Raw genomic sequence first — 24589 nt, 5'->3', positions numbered from 1 at the left:
GTACCTGGGTGCTAGTCAGCTGTCACGGGCTGCTTCCTGGGGGTGGTGGCCTGGTCGAGGACCGAAATCATCTCAAGATAACGATAGTGAGATGTAATCTCTACATCACTCATGTGAGTAAGGAAGAAAGTTACTCATTTTTTCACCCACTGTGTATAGAAGATGGAGAGGTACAGGTGATGGGAAATGTTTTGAAATGGGAAAAAGGGTTATCTTGAGGTTATCTTGAGATGATTTCGGGGCTTTAGTGTCCCCGCGGCCCGGTCCTCGACCAGGCCACCACCCCCAGGAAGCAGCCCGTGACAGCTGACTAACACCCAGGTACCTATTTTACTGCTAGGTAACAGGGGCATAGGATGAAAGAAACTCTGCCCATTGTTTCTCGCCGGCGCCCGGGATCTAACCCGGGACCACAGGATCGGTGCAGACGGAAGGGCAAGCGGAGGGAAGTGCACATAGCCATATAGGTATGGAAAGGAAGGGTAGACAAGAGGTGGGAAAGGGAGGGTAAGGGTTAGGGGGAAGTGGGAAAGGGAGGAAGGGTAACACGTGGCCCATATCAGTAGTATGATGCAGGAAGGGGACCTCCCTTTGATCATCCTTTGTCGGCAGGCTAGGGGGAGAGGGGGGGGGAGACCCCCCTACGGTCCCTAGGGCCCCATTAGGGGGGTCCCCTGGAGCCCTTTTAGGCCCCCCTCCACACCCCCCCCCTAATATCACGCTTCACATACACTCATCTCTTGATTCACATTTTCTAAATATGATAAATTAGTGAACAAAGACCAATAAATAATAATACAAAAAAAGTAGATCACAATTTTTTTTCATGGACAGGACTCATCAATTCTGACAGCTCCGTCACACATATGATAATAGATTTGGTTCCCGGATTTGCACATAAATTTGCTATGTAGCGGAATTTTTTGGTGAAAATAGATTTCATATTGTGTAGGTTTAGAATATGTGTGTGGAAGTATGTTTATATAGTCATGTAATTTGCATCAAAGATGGTGACATCAGAGAGAGAGAGAGAGAGAGAGAGAGAGAGAGAGAGAGAGAGAGAGAGAGAGAGAGAGAGAGAGAGAGAGAGAGAGAGAGAGAGAGAGAGAGAGCGAGAGAGAGAGAGACGTCGCTATTGATTGGGTCCTAGTCTTTATCGTATTATCTGGTCCTAGGGCCAGATTCACGAAAGCACTTGCGAACCTGTCCATCTTTTTTCAATCTTTGGCGGCTTTGTTTACAATTATTAAACAGTTAATGAGCTCCGAAGCACCAGGAGGCTGTTTATAACAATAACAACAGTTGATTGGCAAGTTTTCATGCTTGTAAACTGTTTAATAAATGTAACCAAAGCCGTCAAAGATTGAGGAAAGATGTACACGTTCGTAAGTGCTTGCGTAACTGCTTCGTGAATCTGGCTCCTAGTCGTCAGCATATCATTGGGTGTCCCAGCTAACAGCGTGGTCATAGGGGCCCCCAGCTACACCATACTCTTAGGCAGTGGAGCATTTATCATGCTCCTAGGGAGCTGAGCGTTCATCATGCTCCTAGGACTCCTAGCTGGACCTTTCTTACCGTTGTTTTGTAAAGCTTGGAATACTTCAGCGAAAATCTTGTTTAGCAGGAGTACAATATTGTGTATGTGTGTGTGTGTGTGTGTGTGTGTGTGTGTGTGTGCGTGTGTGTGTGTGTGTGTGTACTCACAGAGTTGTACACATCAAGTTGTATACATCTAGTTGTGCTTGCGGGGGTTGAGCTCTGGCTCTTTGGTCCCGCCTCTCAACCGTCAATCAACTAGTGTACAGGTTCCTGAGCCTACTGGGCTCTATCATATCTACATTTGAAACTGTGTATGGAGTCAGCCTCCACCACATTTTTATAGAAAGTGGAAGTTGCTTAAGTTACTCTATCCATCTTGATAATGTATCTTATTGTTTCAGTAAACTTGCTTGAACTTGAACGATTGCGTGTAGTTGAGAGTTGAACATTATTTGTATTTGCCAGTGGCGTTTGAGTGCGTATGTGGGTTGCGTGTGCGTATGAGCGTGCTTAATTAATTACCTAAGTTTAATCACCTGAGAGTAGAATGAGAGCTTTGCTCGTGGTGTCCCGTCTTCCCAGTACTCTTTGTCGTATAACGCGTGCGTGGATGTGCGTGCGTGCGTATGCGAGTGTGTGTGTGCGTATGCGAGTGCGTGTGTGTGCGTATGCGAGTGCGTGTGTGCGTGCGTGCGCATGGTGTGTACCTGGGTGGAGTCCGGGGGTATGTAGGTAGTGTCCGTATGGGCGGGGTAGGACTTGCTGGGAGCCGGTCTGGGTTTGGACTGGGTAGGCATGTTGGGAGGGGGGGGGGGGATGGGGCTAGGCCCGTTGGGACGGGGATGGGGGTTAGGCCCGATGGGAGGGGAAGGGGTAGACATGAAGGGACGGGAGGGCGGAGGCAGGCGGGGCTGTGGATCGAGCCCCACACTCACTACTCGACACCGAATCGAGGTGTGCGGACGCAGTTTTTGCTGCTGGCCAAGTTAGTCTCTCTCACTTGAGTGCCTCACTCCTCTAGCTTGACCCCCACCCCCTCAACCCCCCCACACCCCCCCCCCTTCCTCATCATCGTGACCTCATCATGGTGACCTCTTGTGAGATGGAAATGCAACATCAGAGACATCACCATCACGACTACAATCCTTCAGCAGAAGCTTCTAAGGACCACGGAGTGCTAGGAATGATGATTCTACCTGAGTGTGAGTGTTAAGTGTATCTTCGTCAGTAGTGTATCGCCGTTCCTATACACCCCCCCACCCCCCAGCAGGTGTTGTATAATACAGTTAGCAGCAACAAGCGATTTATTGCGCCTTCGCAGTGTCAACTTTTTTTTTGCAAGATTGTAATCTAGTTTTTGTGTGTTTGGGTAAATTGTCGTGAGTGGACGGTGGATTCCCCGTCACGTGACGTCTCAGAGACAGTATAGACAGCAAGAATCACCTGTTGATTGTTGCTTTACATCAAAGCAAAACAAATTAGAGCAACGGTTGCCATCTTGGAAGACAAAAACTGGTGTTTACAGACGATCTCCTTAGACGTTTCGAGACAAAACATTGAAAATAGACAACTTCGTTGTGGTGATTTCAACGCGTCCTGACCATGTTATAGTGAGACTTGGTGACTGATGTAATGGTGCAATGGATTGTGATCGTGGTGTGGGGTAATGGTGCAATGGATCATGATATAGTGATGATGGTGACTGATTTTGTGGCATTAAACTTGGATTAGTTTTATGTAATGAGTCGGGTTAATGGTGATATTTGTGCTATGTGGTGAGTAACGCTGTGAATGGTGACGGCAGTGATTGTGATGGTGTGTATGGTGACGGGGGTTGTGATAGTGATTGTGGTGACGGTAGCTGAGATATGGTGACTGTTGTTGGTACTGGTAGTCACTCTGATTGTAAAGGTATTGGGAGTCAGTGATTTTGAAGGTACTAGAAGTTAGTGATTGTGAAGGTATTGTAAGTCACTGATTGTGAAGGTATTGGAAGTCACTGATTGTGAAGGTACTGGAAGTCACTGATTGTGAAAGTACTGGAAGTCACTGATTGTGAAAGTACTGGAAATCACTGATTGTGAAGGTATTGGAAGTCACTGATTGTGAAAGTACTGGAAGTCACTGATTGTGAAGGTACTGGAAGTCACTGATTGTGAAAGTACTGGAAGTCACTGATTGTGAAGGTACTGGAAGTCACTGATTGTGAAGAAAGTGAGCTCCATAGCGTTGGTGATTGATCAACGTTTCTCAAACATTGACGTGGTTCTTACATGGTTCATGAAGTGCACCATGGAAATGGTTCATGAAGTGCACCATGGAAATGGTTCATTCTTTCACCATTTGCAATGGTAAAAGAATGGAAGAAGACTCTTGTTCTTACCGAAAGAATGGTAATCAGCTGATGGCATTCTAGTGGTGTTAACTAGTAACTAATAGTACAGAACTGTTATGGGTTATCATGAGGTTGTCTTGAGATGATTTCGGGGCTTTAGTGCCCCCGCGGCCCGGTCCTCGACCAGGCCTCCACCCCCAGGAAGCAGCCCGTGACAGCTGACTAACACCCAGGTACCTATTTTACTGCTAGGTAACAGGGGCATAGGGTGAAAGAAACTCTGCCCATTGTTTCTCTCCGGCGCCTGGGATCGAACCCGGGACCACAGGATCACAAGTCCAGCGTGCTGTCCGCTCGGCCGACCGGCTCCCCGCGTAGACGAAGTGAAGCAAGGAATTCGAAACCTGATCTCATAATCCTCACCTATATGTGTCGATTCTACCTTCAGGAAATGAGACTTGTTTAAAGCGTTTGGGCTTATCGTGCCCTTGGTCTCAATTGACACATTATGGGAAGGTTTTGAGAGGGGTATAACCTCCCAAGAGAGTGGTATGTCCCTTATACTTGGTGGTATAATGGAGGTTTGGGGACCAATACCAAATTTTCCGTGGATTTGGACCACCATTGTGTCAACAGCGGCTTCGGACATTAGTGGCCTTGATTTCTGCTCCTGCTCCGCTTTTACTGTCTTGGCAGCTGTGTGTCTGTCTCTCTGTCTGTCTCTGTCTCTCTGTCTCTCTGTCTCTCTGTCTCTCTCTGTCTCTCTCTGTCTCTCTCTCTCTCTCTCTCTCTCTCTCTCTCTCTCTCTCTCTCTCTCTCTCTCTCTCTCTCTCTCTCTCTCTCTCTCTCTCTGTCTCTCTGTCTTGGCAGCTGTGTGTCTGTCTCTGTCTCTCTCTGTCTCTCTCTCTCTGTCTGTCTCTCTCTCTCTCTCTCTCTGTCTCTCTGTCTTGGCAGCTGTGTGTCTGTCTCTCTGTCTGTCTCTGTCTCTCTCTGTCTCTCTCTCTCTGTCTCTCTCTCTCTCTGTCTCTCTGTCTCTCTGTCTTGGCAGCTGTGTGTCTGTCTCTCTGTCTCTCTGTCTCTCTCTGTCTCTCTCTGTCTCTGTCTCTCTCTCTCTCTCTCTCTCTCTCTGTCTCTCTGTCTTGGCAGCTGTGTGTCTGTCTCTCTGTCTCTCTGTCTCTCTGTCTCTCTGTCTCTGTCTCTCTGTGTCTCTGTCTCTGTCTCTCTGTCTCTCTGTGTCTCTGTGTCTCTGTCTCTGTCTCTCTGTCTCTCTGTCTCTCTGTGTCTCTCTCTCTCTCTCTCTCTGTGTCTCTCTCTCTCTCTCTCTCTCTCTCTCTCTCTCTCTCTCTCTCTCTCTCTCTCTCTCTCTCTCTCTCTCTCTCTCTCTCTCTCTCTCTCTCTCTCTCTCTCTCTCTCCCTCTCTCTCTCTCCACCTGTCGCTCGCCGTAGCTATTCCTTCGTGTGTGTGTGTGTGTGTGTGTGTGTGTGTGTGTGTGTGTGTGTGTGTGTGTGTGTGTGTGTGTGTGTGTGTGTGTGTGTGTACTCACCTAATTGTACTCACCTAATTGCACACACAATTGTGTGTGTGTGTAATTACCTAAGTGTAATTACCTAAGTGTAGTTACAGGATGAGAGCTACGCTCGTGGTTCTTATCATCAAGGGAGCCGGCGGCTGAGCGGACAGAACACTGGACGCGTGATCCTGTGGTCCCGGGTTCAATCCCGGGCGCCGGCGAGAAACAATGGGCAGAGTTTCTTTCACCCTATGCCCCTGTTACCTAGCAGTAAAATAGGTACCTGGGTGTTAGTCAGCTGTCACGGGCTGTTTCCTGGGGGTAGAGGCCTGGTCGAGGACCGGGCCGCGGGGTCTCTAAAGCCCCGAAATCATCTCAAGATAACCACCCTGATGCTCCTGTTACCTAGCAGTAAATAGGTACCTGGGTGTTAGTCAGCTGTCACGGGCTGCTTCCTGGGGGTAGAGGCCTGGTCGAGGACCGGGCCGCGGGGACACTAAAGCCCCGAAATCATCTCAAGATAACCTCAAGAAGATCATCCCCCCTTTGGAGTTCAGTAAAAGTCATAAGCCTCTCGCTGTAACATGGATTCATGCCGCGATCAGCACCATGAATTCCAAAATAATTTATTGATGATTTCGATGATTTCGAAATGATTATTGACTTGAGATGATTTCGGGGCTTTTAGTGTCCCCGCGGCCCGGTCCTAGACCAGGCCTCCACCCCCAGGAAGCAGCCCGTGACAGCTGACTAACTCCCAGGTACCTATTTACTGCTAGGTAACAGTGGGCATTCCGGGTGAAAGAAACTTTGCCCATTTGTTTCTGCCTCGTGCGGGAATCGAACCCGCGCCACAGAATTACGAATCCTGCAGGGTATAATTAGTTATTAAAAGTTCAGCCCTTGTTATCCAGTTCTGATCAAACAGGCTGTGATGATAGTCATTTGAGGGGTAATTCTGCCTTGCTTGTACGTAATAGGCAATGTATCCTGCCCCCAGGATAAAGCGCCAAGCCATTACGACTATATAGCACTGGGAAGGGAGTCAGGATAAGGATTTGGGATGGGACGGGGGGAAAGGAATGGTGCCCCAATCACTTGTGGACGGTCGGGGATTGAACGTCGACCTGCATGAAGCGAGACCGTCGCTCTACCGTCCACCCCAAGTGATTGGGACACGTAATGGGCAAGATTTATCGTGTAGGAAATCCCAGGATGACTTATGTGTTTGTCAATATAATGTCTAAGTATAGGATGAGTTACATAGTTTACAACACATGTGAGTTGTCAGGTAAGCTCCAGGAACCAGGGGGCCAGATTCACGAAGTAGTTACGCAAGCACTTACGAACCTGGGGCCAGATTCACGAAGCAGCTTCGCAAGCACTTATGAACCTGTCCATCTTTTTTCAATCTTTGGCGGCTTTGTTTACAATTATTAAACAGTTAATGAGCTCCGAAGCACCAGGAGGCTGTTTATAACAATAACAACAGTTGATTGGCAAGTTTTCACGCTTGTAAACTGTTTAATAAATGTAACCAAAGCCGTCAAAGATTGAGGAAAGATGTACACGTTCGTAAGTACTTGCGTAACTGCTTCGTGAATCTGACCCCCAGGTTCGTAAGTACTTGCGTAACTGCTTCCTGAACCTGGCCCCCAGGTTCGTAAGTGCTTGCGTAACTGCTTCGTGAATCTGACCCCCAGGTTCGTAAGTACTTGCGTAACTGCTTCCTGAACCTGGCCCCCAGGTTCGTAAGTACTTGCATAACTGCTTCGTGAACCTGGCCCCAGGTTCGTAAGTGCTTGCGTAACTGCTTCGTGAACCTGCCCCCAGGTTCGTAAGTACTTGCATAACTGTTTCGTGAACCTGGCCCCCAGGTTCGTAAGTACATGCATAACTGCTTCGTGAACCTGGTCCCCAGGTAATCAACCAGATATCGCTGGAATTGGGGCTTAGAGTTTTGGGCTGAGAGTGACAGCGATCACTGCACCGTCTTGGGCAGTGTCTTAAGCACTGCCCAAGGCTGAAGTGTCCACCCACAGTCAGCTACGAGGTCATATGTTGCTGCTACCTCCGCCCCGCCCCCCCCCCCCCCCTTGCAACATGATCTAGTCTGTCGCGCAAGCTGCAACAGGTGCCTGAGTATCATTAATATATTCACACATACACACAGTTGCAAATGTAGATATGATAGAGCCCAGTAGGCTCAGGAATCTGTACATCAGTTGATTGACGGTTGAGAGGCGGGACCAAAGAGCCAGAGCTCAACCCCCGCAAGTATAATTAGGTGAGTAGACACACACACACATATATATATATATATATATATATATATATATATATATATATATATATATATATATATATATATATATATATATATATATATATATATATGTCGTACCTAGTAGCCAGAACGCACTTCTCAGCCTACTATGCAGGGCCCGATTTGCCTAATAAGCCAAGTTTTCATGAATTAATTGTTTTTCGACTACCTAACCTACCTAACCTAACCTAACCTAACTTTTTCTGCTACCTAACCTAACCTAACCTATAAAGATTGGTTAGGTTCGGTCATATATCTACGTTAATTTTAACTCCAATAAAAAAAATTGACCTCATATATAATGGAATGGGTAGCTTTATCATTTCATAAGAAAAAAATTAAGAGAAAATATATTAATTCAGGAAAACTTGGCTTATTAGGCAAATCGGGCCTTGCATAGTAGGCTGAGAAGTGCGTTCTGGCTACTAGGTACGACATATATATATATATATATATATATATATATATATATATATATATATATATATATATATATATATATATATATATATATATATATAGATTACTGAGACTTGCTCAGTAATCTGCGGTTTTTCTATCGCCCTAAAGGACTGACTCCACTAATAAAAAGACTATCAATGAAATTCGATTTTCCGCCTTTGAAATGGGACTTTTCCTGTCTATAAAACAGCTCTCCCGCTGACGGAGCTCCAAGTTACAGCCCCGCTCCTGTGTCAGTTAAGTTACGGGCTCACCATAGCCCGTGCTACTTGGAACCTGTTCTAAGTAGCTGAATCTATACCAACAATAACAGAGCTAACCAGCATATATACATTTTATTCTGTCCTCCATGGACAGGGTGAGAGATCTGTTAAACATGTAGTTCAGGGATATATATATATATATATATAAACACATATTGGACTCAACCCCTGCAAGAGACTCGAACCCAGATATCATAAGCATTGATTACATTAGTTCTTACCACTAAAGATAGCGTACAGCTGGTCCTCCCCCTTCCTCCCCGAACCCTAAAAAAATAAGGGTTCCCCTATTGTGGGTCTTTGACCTCAAGGCGCTTCAGACCATGCATAAAGTGTTGGAAACTAAACAACTTTGCCCTAAAATCCCCCTTGTTAAAAGGATAGGGGTAGGCTAGACCTGGCCGGGTAAAAGGGTAGCAAAGGTTTTTTTTTTTTACCATGCGATACCTGTGTAATTCCACCCCTACGCTCGAAATCTACGGGATCACCATAGCCCGTGCTACTTGGGAATTTGTTGTTCCTAGTAGCGAATCTTAAACAACAACAACAGCAACCCTATTTTCCTCCCCCTTATCTCTCTCTCTCTCTCTCTCTCTCTCTCTCTCTCTCTCTCTCTCTCTCTCTCTCTCTCTCTCTCTCTCTCTCTCTCTCTCTCTCTCTCTCTCTCTCTCTCTCTATCAGTAGACAGAGACTTCAATGGTCGTTTAATAAGGCTCTTAAGATTTCTATTAAATTTCTGTGGTAATTAGCGTTTCGAATCACTCTTGCGTCATCGTTTTTGCGTCTGATAGCGCACTTTTTTTGCGTCATTGGGGGTACATTAATCACTCACAGTCTGACCACACAAGACGCAAATTCTTCCTCCGTCCTCCAAGACCAAATACCTTCCGTTGCTCATTCGGAAGTGTGTGTTTACAGGCTGTAAATAGCGTGTGTGTGTGCACGCGAGTGCGTGTGTGTGTTTATACGAGCGTGTGCGTATACGCATGTGTGTGTGTGTTGGTGTGTGTGTGTGTGTGTTGGTGTTTGTGTGTGTGTGTGTGTGTGTGTGTGTGTGTGTGTGTGTGTGTGTGTGTGTGTGTGTGTGTGTGTGTGTGTCTGTGTGTGTGTGTGTGTGTGTACTCACCTAGTTGTGCTTGCGGGGGTTGAGCTCTGGCTCTTTGGTCCCGCCTCTCAACTGTGTGTGTGTGTGTGTGTGTGTGTGTGTGTATACTCACCTAGTTGTGCTTGCGGAGGTTGAGCTCTGGCTCTTTGGTCCCGCCTCTCAACTCTCAATCAACTAATGTACAGGTTCCTGAGCCTACTGGGCTCTTATCATATCTGCATGTCCCGCCTTGTGTGCGTGTGTGCGTGTGCGTGTAGGCGAAGCTGCGTTGCTAACGAACATCGTTACGTACTCCATACATGCCCGTTAGTAGGTTTTCTCCATCCGTTACCAAACACAATGCAGAACTAGACCTCTCTCCGCAAGGCTTGTATAGGCCTATAGGCAGCGTCTAGGCCGTGAGGAGGCAGAGATGGAGAGGTAGTGGGGAGGGGGGGTTTAGGGAAGGGGTAAGGGGGGTTGTTGACTGGTAGGCAACCCTCCCTACCCTCCCTCCACCCCACTTCAAGGTAACCTGCTTTTGAAAGCTCTACCCAGAAAGAGTTATGCAATCAGTAAGGGCTGGGAACATGTCCTTTCAAGAGGGCATTGCAGTGGGTTCCCCCCAGGCATATTGGGGGGGGTGTATGCATGATATTGTATTAAACTGGTAATGTATTTCCCCTTAGCTGTTGTATTTAGTTGGTATTGTATTCAGTTTAGCTTCAGGGTTCATCCAGGAGCTCTGATTTGTCGTGTGTCTCAATGATATGATAGTGGTTTGATAGAATGATGATAGTATGATTTCTGGTTCCCCCCCCCCATCTCAACCCCCTCTCCCCCCTTCCCCCACAGCAATTCACGTAACCAACCCCCTTTTGGGGTTGGTTACGTGTAAGTGTAGTTACAGGATGAAAGCTGCGCTCGTGGTGTCCCGTCTTCCCAGCACTCTTTGTCATATAACGCCTTGAAACTACTGTGTATCCCTAGCCGAGTATTCATTGAACGGTAAACTCATGCTCCTGATCTATTGGTTGTAAACTATTTAGTATACTTTAATAGCGTTATCTTGAGGTTATCTTGAGATGATTTCGGGGCTTTTTAGTGTCCCCGCGGCCCGGTCCTCGACCAGGCCTCCACCACCAGGAAGCAGCCCGTGACAGCTGACTAACACGCAGGTACCTATTTTACTGCTAGGTAACAGGGGCATAGGGTGAAAGAAACTCTGCCCATTGTTTCTCGCCGGCGCCTGGGATCGAACCCAGGACCACAAGTCCAGCGTGCTGTCCGCTCGGCCGACCGGATCCCCTTGTTTATATGTGATAACTGGAGCTCCTTCGAGCTGCCGAATGTAACTATAGGATTGTGTGGTTGGGAATTAGTAATTACAGAGGGTTGGAATCCCTTTGGCACATGTTAAATTGGTTTTAACAATTGCTGGGCGGAGCTTGTCCCCGGCGTGGTGCGGGGACAGGAAGCCCTTGTACGGGATTACTACGTTAATAACACGTTTGTTAAGCATTGTCTCCTCTTCCCCCCCCCCACCTCTCACCCCCCCCCCCTACCAACCTCTTAAGGTCGTCTTGTTACAATTTCTAAGGTCATTTTGTACAGATTTCGTAAATAAAGAGATGGTTAAATAAGTTCCCGTCTTGGTATGTTATCTTAGATTTGTTGATATGAATCCAAGTTGATCTCATTTCTTATCATTCTGGATAAAAGTTGATTTCATTCCTTAATAGAATAGAAATAGGGGTGCTGGACCAACCAGGCTGTGGTGGGTATGTGGGCCTGCGGGCCGCTCCAAGCAACAGCCTGGTGGACCAAACTCTCACAAGTCAAGCCTGGCCTCGGGCCGGGCTTGGGGAGTAGAAGAACTCCCAGAACCCCATCAAGCAGGTATATGTGGGCCTGCGGGCCGCTCCAAGCAACAGCCTGGTGGACCAAACTCTCACAAGTCAAGCCTGGCCTCGGGCCGGGCTTGGGGAGTAGAAGAACTCCCAGAACCCCATCAACCAGGTATATGTGGGCCTGCGGGCCGCTCCAAGCAACAGCCTGGTGGACCAAACTCTCACAAGTCAAGCCTGGCCTCGGGCCGGGCTTGGGGAGTAGAAGAACTCCCAGAACCCCATCAAGCAGGTATATGTGGGCCTGCGGGCCGCTCCAAGCAACAGCCTGGTGGACCAAACTCTCACAAGTCAAGCCTGGCCTCGGGCCGGGCTTGGGGAGTAGAAGAACTCCCAGAACCCCATCAACCAGGTATATGTGGGCCTGCGGGCCGCTCCAAGCAACAGCCTGGTGGACCAAACTCTCACAAGTCAAGCCTGGCCTCGGGCCGGGCTTGGGGAGTAGAAGAACTCCCAGAACCCCATCAACCAGGTATCAAAGTATTAAGCTATCAGAAAATCTTTATAGATCTTGTCTCCATAAAAAAAATTAGAATGGACTTAAATTCTTATATAAATATATTGAGTAAGATCATTGTACTCGAGTTAACTAGTCCGTTCAATCCTCGAACTACTCAAACCGCTTGTTGAAACTGCACTGTGCCCGCGCGCGCCCCCTGTCTTGGGTTTCTGGAGTTATCGCCAGTTACCTTGAGTAGTTCGTGCGGTTAACACCTGAGAGGCTCCTCAGGAACTATGCTATTCGTTGTGTATATAGAAACTGGTGAATAAAATGGGTTTACGGGCTCGCCATAGCCCGTGCTACATGGACACTTCGTTCTGAGTAGCTATATGTGAAAGAATTTTCACATTTAGCTAATTTTACAAGCTTAGTCATCCGTACTCCCGAAGGTAATTCATCATGCTTACCTACATGAAGGTAAGAGGTAGGTAAAATGCCTTTATTAATAGTGCTCTTAGTATGATAGGCATTGGATACTGATTAGATAAAGTCCTTCTAGCAATTGTTATATTCAGTACCTGGGAGTTAGTTGCTACGGGCTGCTTCCTGGGGGTGGAGGCCTGGTCGAGGACCGGGCCGCGGGGACACTAAAGCCCTGAAATCATCTCAAGATAACCTCAAGATAACGTGAACACGTAAGAGGAAGCTTTTAACTAATTCTTGATAGCCCTGAGGACTGTTCTATGCTGGAATAGATTAATAATTCTCTGTAGGACTTTTAACTTGAGTTAAAGATTAGTCTCGTTCGATAACTTTGTAAAAATACATTCTATTTTAACATGTGTATTTTGTTTAATTACGGTTTGTGTATTTGTTAAATTTTGTTAATTGTATAAGGGTAGCATAGGTGTTAGGTGTATATTTAAACAAATCCACAAGGGCCGTGATGAGGATTCGAACCTACGTCCGGGTTTAGGTGTATATTCATAAATTCTTTGCCTGTTAGATAAGATAAATAAAACTTAAAGTAAAATGCAAAATATATTGAACAGGAGCTGTAACCCTGAAATATGGATTCAAAAACTGCGTAGTGGTTTATTAAGAAAAAGGATGGTTCCTTGAACTAAATTATCGAACTGGGCAAGAATGCGTTTGAACAATGTTATTTAATGACTATTGAGACGAGTCACAATAACGTGGCTAACGCAGGTTCGAATCCTCGTCACGGCCCCTTGTGGATTTGTTCATCAAACGTGGCTAAAGTATGTTGACCAGACCACACATTTAGAAGGTGAAGGGACGACGACGTTTCGGTCCGTCCTGGACCATTCTCAAGTCGACTTGAGAATGGTCCTCACCTGGTGTCATATCAGGTCTCCCAAAATTGCTTAGTTTACTGTTGTAATGGACTTGGTGTCTGTTGGACTTGGCGTCGGTTGGACTTGGCGTATGTTGGACTTGGTGTCTGTCGGACTTGGTGTCTATGGTACTTGGTGTCTTCGGACTTGGGGTCTGTTGGACGTGGTGTCTGTCGGACTTGGTGTCGGCTGGATTTGATCTGTTGGACTTGGTATCTTTGGACTTGGCGCCTGTCGGATTTGGTGTCTGTGGGACTTGGTGTCTGTTGGACTTGGTGTCTGTTGAACTTGACGTCTTTGGACTTGGTGTCTGTGGGACTTGACGTCTTTGGACTTGGTGTCTGTTGGACTTCACGTCTTTGGACGTGGTGTCGGTTGGATTTGGTGTATGTTGGACTTGGTGTCTTTGGACTTGGCGTCTGTCGGACTTGGTGTATGTTGAACTTGACGTCTTTGGACTTGGTGTCTGTTGGACTTGGTGTCTGTTGGACTTGGTGTCTGTTGGACTTGACGTCTTTGGATTTGATGTCTGTTGGACGTGGCGTCTTGGACTTGATGTCTTGGAGCACGGTGAAAGAAAGAAATTCATCTTCTATCTCCGTGACTTCAGGGGCTGGGAAGTCATATTTCATGATCTTTAGCTCTGTATACAACTCCTCCCCGTAATAGCACGTCGCATTTTGACGTATAGTTCACCTAAGGCCACAAACTTGTCGTATTAGAAAATGGAAGAGGCTCGCGAAATTGACGTACTGTCCCGTTTTCTGTTGTGGGTCCTCTGGTAAGGTTAGGATAAGGGACTTCCTTCACTGGTGAGAAGGGGCTAAAATCTTTAATCAAATCACTATTGAACTATTGGTCAATTTGCTTGATATATCTACTACTGGAAAATTACCTAAAATTGAAAATTTCAAAAGCCATTCTTATACAATGAACAAATCCACAAGGGCCGTGACGAGGATTCGAACCTGCGTCCGGGAGCATCCCAGACACTGCCTTAATCGACTGAGCTACGACAGGGTTAAAAGAATTGAAACCGAAGTTCTACTGAACTTACTGGATCCATTCATATACACTTTGAAAAAAAAACAAAGTATTCGAAATTTAGTAAAGTTTAATTTTCAAATGTCATTTCCATTTGATAGTTTACAGAATTGCATTGAAATTGAACCTTGAAATTCGACCTCTCACGCCAGGGGTCAGAGGTTCGAGTGTCTCAGAACCCAAGTGAATGTGAACCTTGACTTTAGCAAAGCCTTTGGTATTGATGTAATTAAGACTTAATTAAGAAAAGAGATTACTGATATTTTCAATGCTCTCCTTAGCTGGGACAGGACATAGTTATTTAAGTCGAATTAGTGAGGCGTAGTCAAATGTTTAGCTCTATTTTGCCCTTGTTAGGCCTAAGAGTACATTAGGCAAATCAATTTTGGTCTCTATTGAAACGAAACTATCAGGGAGAAGCGCCAAGCCATTACGACTATACAGAACTGGGAAGGGGTCCGGATTTGGGATGGGACGGGGTAAAGGAATGGTGCCCAAACAATTGGAAGGTCGGGGATTGAACGCTGACCTGCATGAAGGGAAACCGTCGCTCAAGTACAAAGAATAGCGAAGTTTATTCCAGGACTAAGAAACATATTCTTATTCCTCGAATAAGATCAAGAATTACACCATTCTTGAAGAGAATTAAAATTTAAATTTAAATCATAAGAACAAAGGTAACTGCAGAAGGCCTATTGGCCCATACGAGGCAGCTCCTATTTATAACCACCCAATCCCACTCCAACCACTCCAACCTACTCCAACCTTTGTCCAACCTACGCTTGAAACAATCAATGGACCCCTCCACCACCACGTTACGCGATAATTGATTCCACAAATCAACAACCCTGTTACCGAACCAGTATTTACCCAGGTCTATCTTAAATCACCCAATTTATACCCACTTTAGTTGAAATGACACGATTGAAACACACAAAAGGCCGAAAAATGGCGACATTATTAAATTGCTAAATATATTTATAAACAAAACAATGGATACAAATTGACTAAATTTGGATTTAGGAAATTTGTTGTCAAATATTGGCTTTGGATTAAGATATTATAGTAGGAAATAACTAGGTTATTAAATGATTACTGGATGGTTTAAGGTGATCTGAGTTTGTTAAGGTAGTTTGAATGCTTACAATGACAGCCGGCGCACTATGTGTCATTATAGCTGTCACTATGTACTTCCTGGTAATTACATTAATTACAGGTGTAATGCTACCGTGACCGAGCCCTGACTCAGGCGGGAAGTAGCATAAAACGCACCAAAAATGCATACACAGCTAACGCAAAATAATTCAGCAATCCGTAAAGCAATTTAGTGTTCAACGAGCATATCCTTCTGCAGTTAAATGTCATCAGATCTCAATAAACTACTATGACACTGGGAATTAGGGTTCGTCAAAGCATAAATTCCCCGACAGAAGGATATGCTTCCGAAAGATCATTTGAGTTCGTGATTCTTAATTGTACCTCTAATTTGGTTTAGTTTTCAATTTGCTGTATAGTTAAAATGCGTCATGTGGGGCTGCGTCATATGTGGGGCAGCGTCATATGTGGGGCTGCGTCATATGTGGGGCGGCGTCATATGTGGGGCTGCGTCATATGTGGGGCAGCGTCATATGTGGGGCAGCGTCATATGTGGGGCAGCGTTATATGTGGGGCTGCGACATATGTGGGGGCTGCGACATATGTGGGGCAGCGTCATATGTGGGGCGGCGTCATATGTGGGGCTGCGACATATGTGGGGGCTGCGACATATGTGGGGCGGCGTCATATGTGGGGCGGCGTCATATGTGGCTGCGTTAAAACTGACTGAGTCAGAGACGTAATGATTATTTAATTACTGTTCGTAATACTCTATTCGAATATTACTTATAAAAGTAAATATATTCTGACATTAGAAAATGATTAGCGGCTCGCGAAATTGAGTCCCGTTTTTCGTTGTAGGTCCTCTGGTAGGTTAGATAAACGCATTTTAATACGTGAGTTTATTGACGTTTGAGAACGCTGGTGAGAACGCAGGAGTTGGTGTCAAAGTCGTGACTTCTTCAGCCCAGTGTAGTGAAACTGGTTGGGCAGGCTGGGGGACTCATGCACGATCTTAGCGACCACAAAACTGTTCATATTTGGCTCAACCGGTATAATATTTATTTAAATTATTAATATTACGCGGACGAGGAGTCACAATAACCTGGCTGATCAATGTTGACCAGACCACACACACTAGAAGGTGAAGGGACGACGACGTTTCGGTCCGTCCTGGGCCATTCTCAAGTCCAGAATCGACTTGAGAATGGTCCAGGACGGACCGAAACGTCGTCGTCCCTTCACCTTCTAGTGTGTGTGGTCTAGTCAATATTAATGTTACCCCAAAAATTTGATTGGAATAAGATGATAGAAAATGGGCTGGGGGTCATGTTATTGTGACCCATTGGAAAATGGGGGTTTTGAAGAGGTGTTTAGAAATGGGTGATGGGGGTGTTTGGAAGGGGGGGGGGTGTCTGGTTTTCAGTCTTCCTGACCGGGTTCACTTCCGCAATGCATCTTGAGTTCAATGCAATACTCCTGAAGCTCACAGCTCCTGCGCCAGGTAAGTCCACTACGGGCTCACCATAGCCCGTGCTACTTGCCCCGCTCCTGTGCCAGGTAAGTCCACTACGGGCTCACCATAGCCCGTGCTACTTGGAACGTGTTCCAAGTAGCTGAATCTATAACACCACCTTGAAGCTTCCCTCAAAGGTCTTCAACACGATCTTTTCAGTGTCAGATCAAAGCTTGAATGAGCTACTCTTGCTGCTAAAAAAAAGGGGTCTTTAAGTTGTAAAAAAAGCCAAGAAAAATAGCTTGTTCGACAGAGGCAAAAAAGTGCCCCACGTGTCCTCACAAAACGTAGAACAGTGAAGAACATTGTTATATCAGCAGATATTCGCGGTGACTCTTACTGTTCTCTCACAGACTGCTTACTGCATCTCTCACAGCAAGGGCTTTAGATTCAGCTAATAGGGACAAAAAGTTCCAAGTAGCACGGTCTATGGCGAACCCGTATAGTGGACTTACCTGGCACAGGACTTGTATAGTTGGGACCAAGTGAAGTGCTGGTGATAATAGCCTATAAAAGGGCTGAATCATCTCTGCCGCGAGAAGGGGTCGGAAAAAAGGCAAAATTTCATTCTTTGCTTTTTCCAAGAGTTCACATGAAGGTGGTGTTACTGCTGCTGCTGCTGCTGTTGCTGCTGCTGCTGCTGTTGCTGCTGCTGCTGCTGCTGCTGCTGCTGCTGCTGCTGCTGCTGCTGCTGCCTTCCCTCCTGTCAGGGCAGAGCAGCACAGTTCGTAGGAATCTGGTGGTACTAGTGGACTTCTTCAAGTGATTCGACGCTTGCTAACTATATTAATGTCTAGTTCACCCTCATCTAGAAATGTCATTAGTGGCTTCACTAGTTGAGACTAGGGGGCAGATTCACGAAGGTGTTACGCAAGCACTTACGAACCTGGGGCCAGATTCACGAAGTAGTTACGCAAGCACTTACGAACCTGTCCATCTTTTCTCAGTCTTTGGCGGCTTTGTTTACAATTATTAAACAGTTAATGAGCTCCGAAGCACCAGGAGGCTGTTTATAACAATAACAACAGTTGATTGGCAAGTTTTCATGCTTGTAAACTGTTTAATGAATGTAACCAAAGCCGTCAAAGATTGAGGAAAGATGTACACGTTCGTAAGTACTTGCGTAACTGCTTCGTGAATCTAGCTCTAGGTATCGAAGCCTCGAGTATGATTAGCTTGTGATTTAACTAGTGATTTGTTATACTGCTTCAGTGTATAATGATCTAGGAATGACTGCCTCAAGTGGGATCCTGTTGCTCCAAGTTCCCAAACGTCTCCGTTACGCGTGTGTTAACAGCGACAAGTTTCCGTTGACAATTTTTTTCCACATTCTGGCGACAAATTCATGTTATATTTGTTTTTCAATCTCATCTGCGCGTTCTCCTTCCTCTCTACGTGATGCCGTCAAGGTGTTGGATATTGAGTGAATTGCACGTTTGTTGGAACGTGTTATGTGAGCATCTGGAGGAGAGGGAATCGTTCAAGAGAATGTCATCGTAGGCCAAGGAACGTTCAGACCTGAGACGTGTTCTTCAGTTCTTGCTTTTCACTATCTAGGTCTTCTCTTCCTTGCTTTTCTCTCTTTGTCCCTATATTCATTTCTCTTCTGGCATTCCTGGTTGATGGGGTTCTGGGAGTTGTTCTACTCCCCAAGCCCGGCCCGAGGCCAGGCTGTTGCTTGGAGCGGCCCGCAGGCCCACATATACCTGCTTGATGGGGTTCTGGGAGTTCTTCTACTCCCCAAGCCCGGCCCGAGGCCAGGCTTGACTTGTGAGAGTTTGGTCCACCAGGCTGTTGCCTGGAGCGGCCCGCAGGCCCACATATACCTGCTTGATGGGGTTCTGGGAGTTGTTCTACTCCCCAAGCCCGGCCCGAGGCCACGCTTGACTTGTGAGAGTTTGGTCCACCAGGCTGTTGCTTGGAGCGGCCCGCAGGGCCACATATACCTGCTTCATGGGGTTCTGGGAGTTCTTCTACTCCCCAAGCCCGGCCCGAGGCCAGGCTTGACTTGTGAGAGTTTGGTCCACCAGGTTGTTGCTTGGAGCGGCCCGCAGGCCCACATATACCTGGTTGATGGGGTTCTGTTCTGGCATATTTCAGCCACGTTATTGTGACTCATCGCCTGCATATTCTCTCATTTTTTTCATGTTGGAGTGAATCTGTTGCCTCTAGGCAACTTAGTTTGACTTAGTTCAGTAATTTCTTGGACTGATTTTCTTCAGTTATGCCATCGGTAATTTTTTAGATACTGTGTACTCACCTAGTTGTGCTTGCGGGGGTTGAACTCTGGCTCTTTGGTCCCGCCTCTCAACCGTCAATCAACAGGCATACAGATTCCTGAGCCTATTGGGCTCTATCATATCTAACCTTGAAACTGTGTATGGAGTCAGCCTCCACCACATCACTGCCTAATGCATTCCATTTGTCAACCACTCTGACACTAAAAAAGTTCTTTCTAATACCTCTGTATATGTGTGTGCGTGTGTGCACGTGCGTGCGTGTACGTGCGGGGACCTCGTAAATTGGTCCAGGCCGGAAAGATTCTGGATAAATAATTTCTATTAATATTTATTCGATTGAACATTACGGGTGGAGGTCCTGTGCATCAGAAGGATGTGGGGAGTGCACTAGATCCTGTGCACCAGGAGGATGTGGGCAGTGCACTAGATCCTGTGCACCAGGAGGATGTGGGCAGTGCACTAGATCCTATGCACCAGGATCACTGTGGGCACTTCCTGAATAGGGTTCTGGAAATTCTACTCCCCCAAACGAACAAATCCACAAGGGCCGTGACGAGGATTCGAACCTGCGTCCGAGAGCATCCGAGACGCTGTCTCAATCAACTGAGCTACGACATGGTCAAAAGGAATTTCCTTTTGATCATGAAAACAGATCAATTTTGATTTCTGTGTGTTCTACTCCCCAAGCCTGGGGCCAAGCTTGCCTTGTGAGAGAGAGCTTGGTCTTTGGGGCACTACCCCCCCCCCACCAACCAACCAACAAACCAACCAACCAACCACAACAATTGCTACCACCACCAGAATAGCGGGTGATGGAGGCGGTCTGCTCCAGCTGCCCAACAGACACTACTGAAAACAGGAATCTCACCTCAACCCCCATCCCCCAATCAACCCCCCATCCCCCCATCAACCCCCCGTCTAGCCTCTATTCAATCTCCCTACTATTGTTTGTTGTTTATAAAGTATGGGGGTGATGCAGCTTACAATACAAAGCTCATTTTGAATCGCGTTCTTGCATTCTATAATACGAAGATAGTGATAGTCTTTGAATGTCTTCGAAGGGTCTCACTATCAGGGTTGAAGGAAGTGGGGGGAGGGGGAGAGCAGGTGCAGCTCTCAGCACCTGTTCTATCTCCTCCTCCAAGAGGCTGGAGTATTGATAGTGAGGAAACAAGGACTTTGTCATGATTGTGTATCACAGAATGGTCCCAAGTTCCTGTTGATAGTGACACGAGGAGTCGAATAGTGGTGTCATGGTGAGAACGCGTTTGAGAGTATAAAGGATGGTGATAGGAAGGTTCTTGAAGTACGCAAGTAACGACACCTGTGGATCCTTGAAGTGGCTGTCTTGACAGGTATGATAACGGAGACGCTGTTAGATGCCATTACGGTTGTCTTAATTAGCAAATGACGGAGGGGGAGAGAGAGAGACAGGAGGGAGAGAGAGAGAGAGACAGGAGGGAGAGAGAGAGAGACAGGAGGGAGAGAGAGAGAGACAGGAGGGAGAGAGAGAGAGACAGGAGGGAGAGAGAGAGAGACAGGAGAGAGAGAGAGACAGGAGAGAGAGAGAGACAGGAGAGAGAGAGAGACAGGAGAGAGAGAGAGACAGGAGAGAGAGAGAGAGACAGGAGAGAGACAGGAGAGAGACAGGAGAGAGAGAGAGAGAGAGAGAGAGAGAGAGAGAGAGACCGGAGGGAGAGAGACAGGAGAGAGAGAGACAGGAGAAAGAGAGACAGGAGAGAGAGAGACAGGAGAGAGAGGGTAGTACGGAATAAACTGCCAACTTATCTTAACATCTTAAGACTTTGCTAAACGCCTCAAGACGCTACCAATCTCGATACGGGAGTGTAGAAGAGGCACCATAAGCTTAAGAGATGCCCAAATGGTTCTACATTTGTTAAAACAGGTCCCAGTTGTTTCTAGAAGAGGTACAGTCTGTTCCTCTACCGTCACGCTAAATGCTGTGTGTTCTTTCTAAGGGCTGGAGTGTTTTTTCCAGGGCGCAAAGTTTGGGTAGGTTGATATGGAGAAGGTGTTACCCATGCAGCAGGTCGTCCTCACTCCCTCTCCACGCTGTGTCCAGCATACACAGTAGGCCTCCAGCAGTCTCAGGAGACTATGGAGTAGCGCTCTGGTAGTCGAGGCTGGTGTGTTCTTTCCAGGGCGCAAAGCTTGGGTTGGTTGATAGGGAGAAGCTGTTACCCATGCAGCAGGTCCTCCCCACCCTCGCTGACACACACACACCTGTCTTAATAGCAAGATTTGTTCCTGGGAATATATTAACACACAAAGAAATCACATTAACATCAGCGAGAAAAAATTAATATTTTGTATTACAAACTCTCAAGTTAGCCTTAGACAAAAATATTTCATAATTTCAATATAGGAAAGTTGAAGGAGATTGAAGTATAAGAGAAGGATGGAGATAAGAGGCAGTGAAGGAATAGAATAGAGGTTGAGAGAATTGAATGAGAGTTAGAGAGTTAGCACATCCGGTCTATTGTGAGAGAGGTCAAGGGTCAATGAGACCTTTGCAAGGTCAACACACTTGATTCTTGCAAGAAATATTGATGTCAAATTCAAATCCATAGCATCGTGGGTTGTCACATTGAATGCACTTGGATCATTGGGGGATTGAACGCGGTCCTGTAAAATATGACTGGATTGCAGGCGATGAGTCACAATAACTTGGCTGAAGTATGTTGACCAGACCACACACTAGAAGGTGAAGGGACGACGTCGTTTCGGTCCGTCCTGGACCATTCTCAATTCGATTTGACACAATCGACTTGAGAATGGTCCAGGATGGACCGAAACGTCGTCGTCCCTTCAACTTCTAGTGTGTGGTCTGGTCAACGACCGACAGATGCAAAAACCAACACACAGCAAGTCGCTGGGTCATCGAGTCGCTGCGGTTCGTGGCTATCGAGTCGCTCCACCGTACACTGTTCCAGGGTTCGATATCGATCAATAAAATCTCGCGTTACTAGTTGGAAAGTGTGGAAGTGAGCGGCCAGTCGATATCATCCGTGATAGAATGTTGGGCGAGGTTAATGTGGAGCAAGATAGCAACTTTCTTGGGGCCCAGCAGGTAGGTAGGGGGAAGCAGGCTACGTCTCAAACCTCTGCTTCACTACCCCTGCTGCAGACTTGAGTTATGATACTCCACTGCTTATCTGCTTGGCTTGGGCGGCCCCCACGAGGCTTGTCTGGCTTGCTGATGGATTATAGCACTGTCTTGTGTCTCACTCCTCTGGTAGGCAACATTTAACCTGGTTGATACCTGCTTGATGGGGTTCTGGGAGTTCTTCTACTCCCCAAGCCCGGCCCGAGGCCAGGCTTGACTTGTGAGAGTTTGGTCCACCAGGCTGTTGCTTGGAGCGGCCCGCAGGCCCACATATACCTGCTTGATGGGGTTCTGGGAGTTCTTCTACTCCCCAAGCCCGGCCCGAGGCCAGGCTTGACTTGTGAGAGTTTGGTCCACCAGGCTGTTGCTTGGAGCGGCCCGCAGGCCCACATATACCTGGTTGATGGGGTTCTGGGAGTTCTTCTACTGCCCAAGCCCGGCCCGAGGCCAGGCTTGACTTGTGAGAGTTTGGTCCACCAGGCTGTTGCTTGGAGCGGCCCGCAGGGCCACATATACCTGCTTGATGGGGTTCTGGGAGTTCTTCTACTGCCCAAGCCCGGCCCGAGGACAGGCTTGACTTGTGATTTAAGCCACAACACCCTGCTTGCCACCACCACGCCCCCACTACCCCCACATTGTGTGTACTACGCCCTCTCTAACCCCCCACCGCCTCGTATCCAGCCCCCCCAATTCCCCACCTTCCCCCCAGCATCCAGTGCAATCATTTGCAATAGGACTGCGCACTGCCGCTACGGGTACTCCACCTCTGCCCTTTGACGTCTAGGACCTGTTGGCTTGGTACACCTTGCCTACCCAATCCTCACCTTGCCTACCCAATCCTCACCTTGCCCACCCAATCCTCACCTTGCCCACCCAATCCTCACCTTGCCCACCCAATCCTCACCTTGCCCACCCAATCCTCACCTTGCCCACCCAATCCTCACCTTGCCCAACTATTCCACCCAATCGTCCCTATCTTTGGTTATCTTGAGATGATTTCGGGGCTTTAGTGTCCCCGCGGCCCGGTCCTCGACCAAGTCTCCACCCCCAGGAAGCAGCCCGTGACAGCTGACTAACACCCAGCTACCTGTTTTACTGCTAGGTAACAGGGGCATAGGGTGAAAGAAACTTTGCCCATTGTTTCTCGCCGGCGCCTGGGATCGAATCCAGGACCACAGGATCACAAGTCCAGCGTGCCGTCCGCTCGGCCGACCGGCTCCCTGCATGGGTTTTTGACATACGACTGTGCAAAAGGCAAGGCAAGCATCCTTGTCTATTTCTGATCAGATCCCAACAGTGTGTGTGGTGGGTGGAGACTAAGTGTGCAAGAGACAGGGTGCTGGGTCACTCTGACCGTCGTGTAGCAAGTGGTCAGACTGGTTCACAATTAATATAATTAAAGGGGGCGAGTGGTATTATAGTGGTGAGCGGAACCACTGTTTTTTTCCCCCTAGTGGGGGGAGAGGTGGAGGGAATGGAGAGGGGGGGGGGGGGGTTACCATCTGTGGTTTGTTATGACTGAATATTACGACGTCACAGCATCTAACTTTTCTGTTTTATGGTCTGATTCGCGTCTATGGCCAGGTATACTTGGCGACTTTTAGCTCACGTTTGGGGAATGAATTGGTGGGTAAGATTATGGTGAGGTTAAAGTGACTTAAGGTTGTAAGGGCAAGGAATTCAGGGCACCATATGGTCTCTCTCTGATCTCCTACTGTGGCCCTTGGTATGGAACTTTCTTCTGCGATTGCAATGCCGACAGCCAGCCTCTCGATTGGCTGTGGCGGGGCCCAGCAAGCTGCACCACATACGTTTGTGGCCACGTACGTTTGTGGCCACGTAGGTTTGTGGCCACGTAGGTTTGTGGAAACGTACGTTTGTGGTCACGTACGTTTGTGGCCACGTACGTTTGTGGCCACGTACGTTTGTGGCCAAGTACGTTTGTGGCCACGTACGTTTGTGGCCAAGTACGTTTGTGGCCACGTACGTTTGTGGTCACGTACGTTTGTGGCCACGTACGTTTGTGGCCACGTACGTTTGTGGCCAAGTACGTTTGTGGCCAAGTACGTTTGTGGCCACGTACGTTTGTGCCCAAGTACGTTTGAAGCCAAATACGTTTGAAGCCAAATACGTTTGAAGCCAAATACGTTTCAGACCAAATACGTTTGAAGCCAAATACGTCTGAGACGGAATTTCTCTCAAGGATGTGGTAGAACAAGATTCTTCTCCTTACCGCCTGTGAAGCCTGTATCACCATCTTAGATTTTCAGTGTTCCTTTTGATTGTAAAAATTTTTTTTTATCTGAGTGAGAGACATCACGGTGTTATGTGAGAGATAAT

The 24589-nt window shown here is 47.2% G+C and overlaps 1 protein-coding gene across 4 annotated transcripts in view; it reads left to right on the top strand.

The window, feature by feature from the left end:
• Positions 1 to 24589, top strand: part of LOC123774108 (zinc finger protein rotund-like) — a 240997-nt gene that overhangs the window by 145016 nt on the left and 71392 nt on the right. The window contains exon 1 of one of the 4 annotated variants that reach the window (XM_069312736.1): positions 2571 to 2741. The exons of the other annotated variants lie outside the window; for them this stretch is intronic. Within the exon in view, the coding sequence (XP_069168837.1) occupies positions 2624 to 2741 (118 nt within the window). The 5' untranslated portion in view covers positions 2571 to 2623. Of the gene's footprint in view, positions 1 to 2570; positions 2742 to 24589 lie in introns of those variants that run through there. 4 annotated transcript variants of the gene reach the window in all.

Source organism: Procambarus clarkii, chromosome 73 (genome assembly GCF_040958095.1).
Source record: "Procambarus clarkii isolate CNS0578487 chromosome 73, FALCON_Pclarkii_2.0, whole genome shotgun sequence".
NCBI lineage: Eukaryota > Metazoa > Arthropoda > Malacostraca > Decapoda > Cambaridae > Procambarus > Procambarus clarkii.
This window is presented reverse-complemented; position numbering and strand designations above follow the sequence as displayed.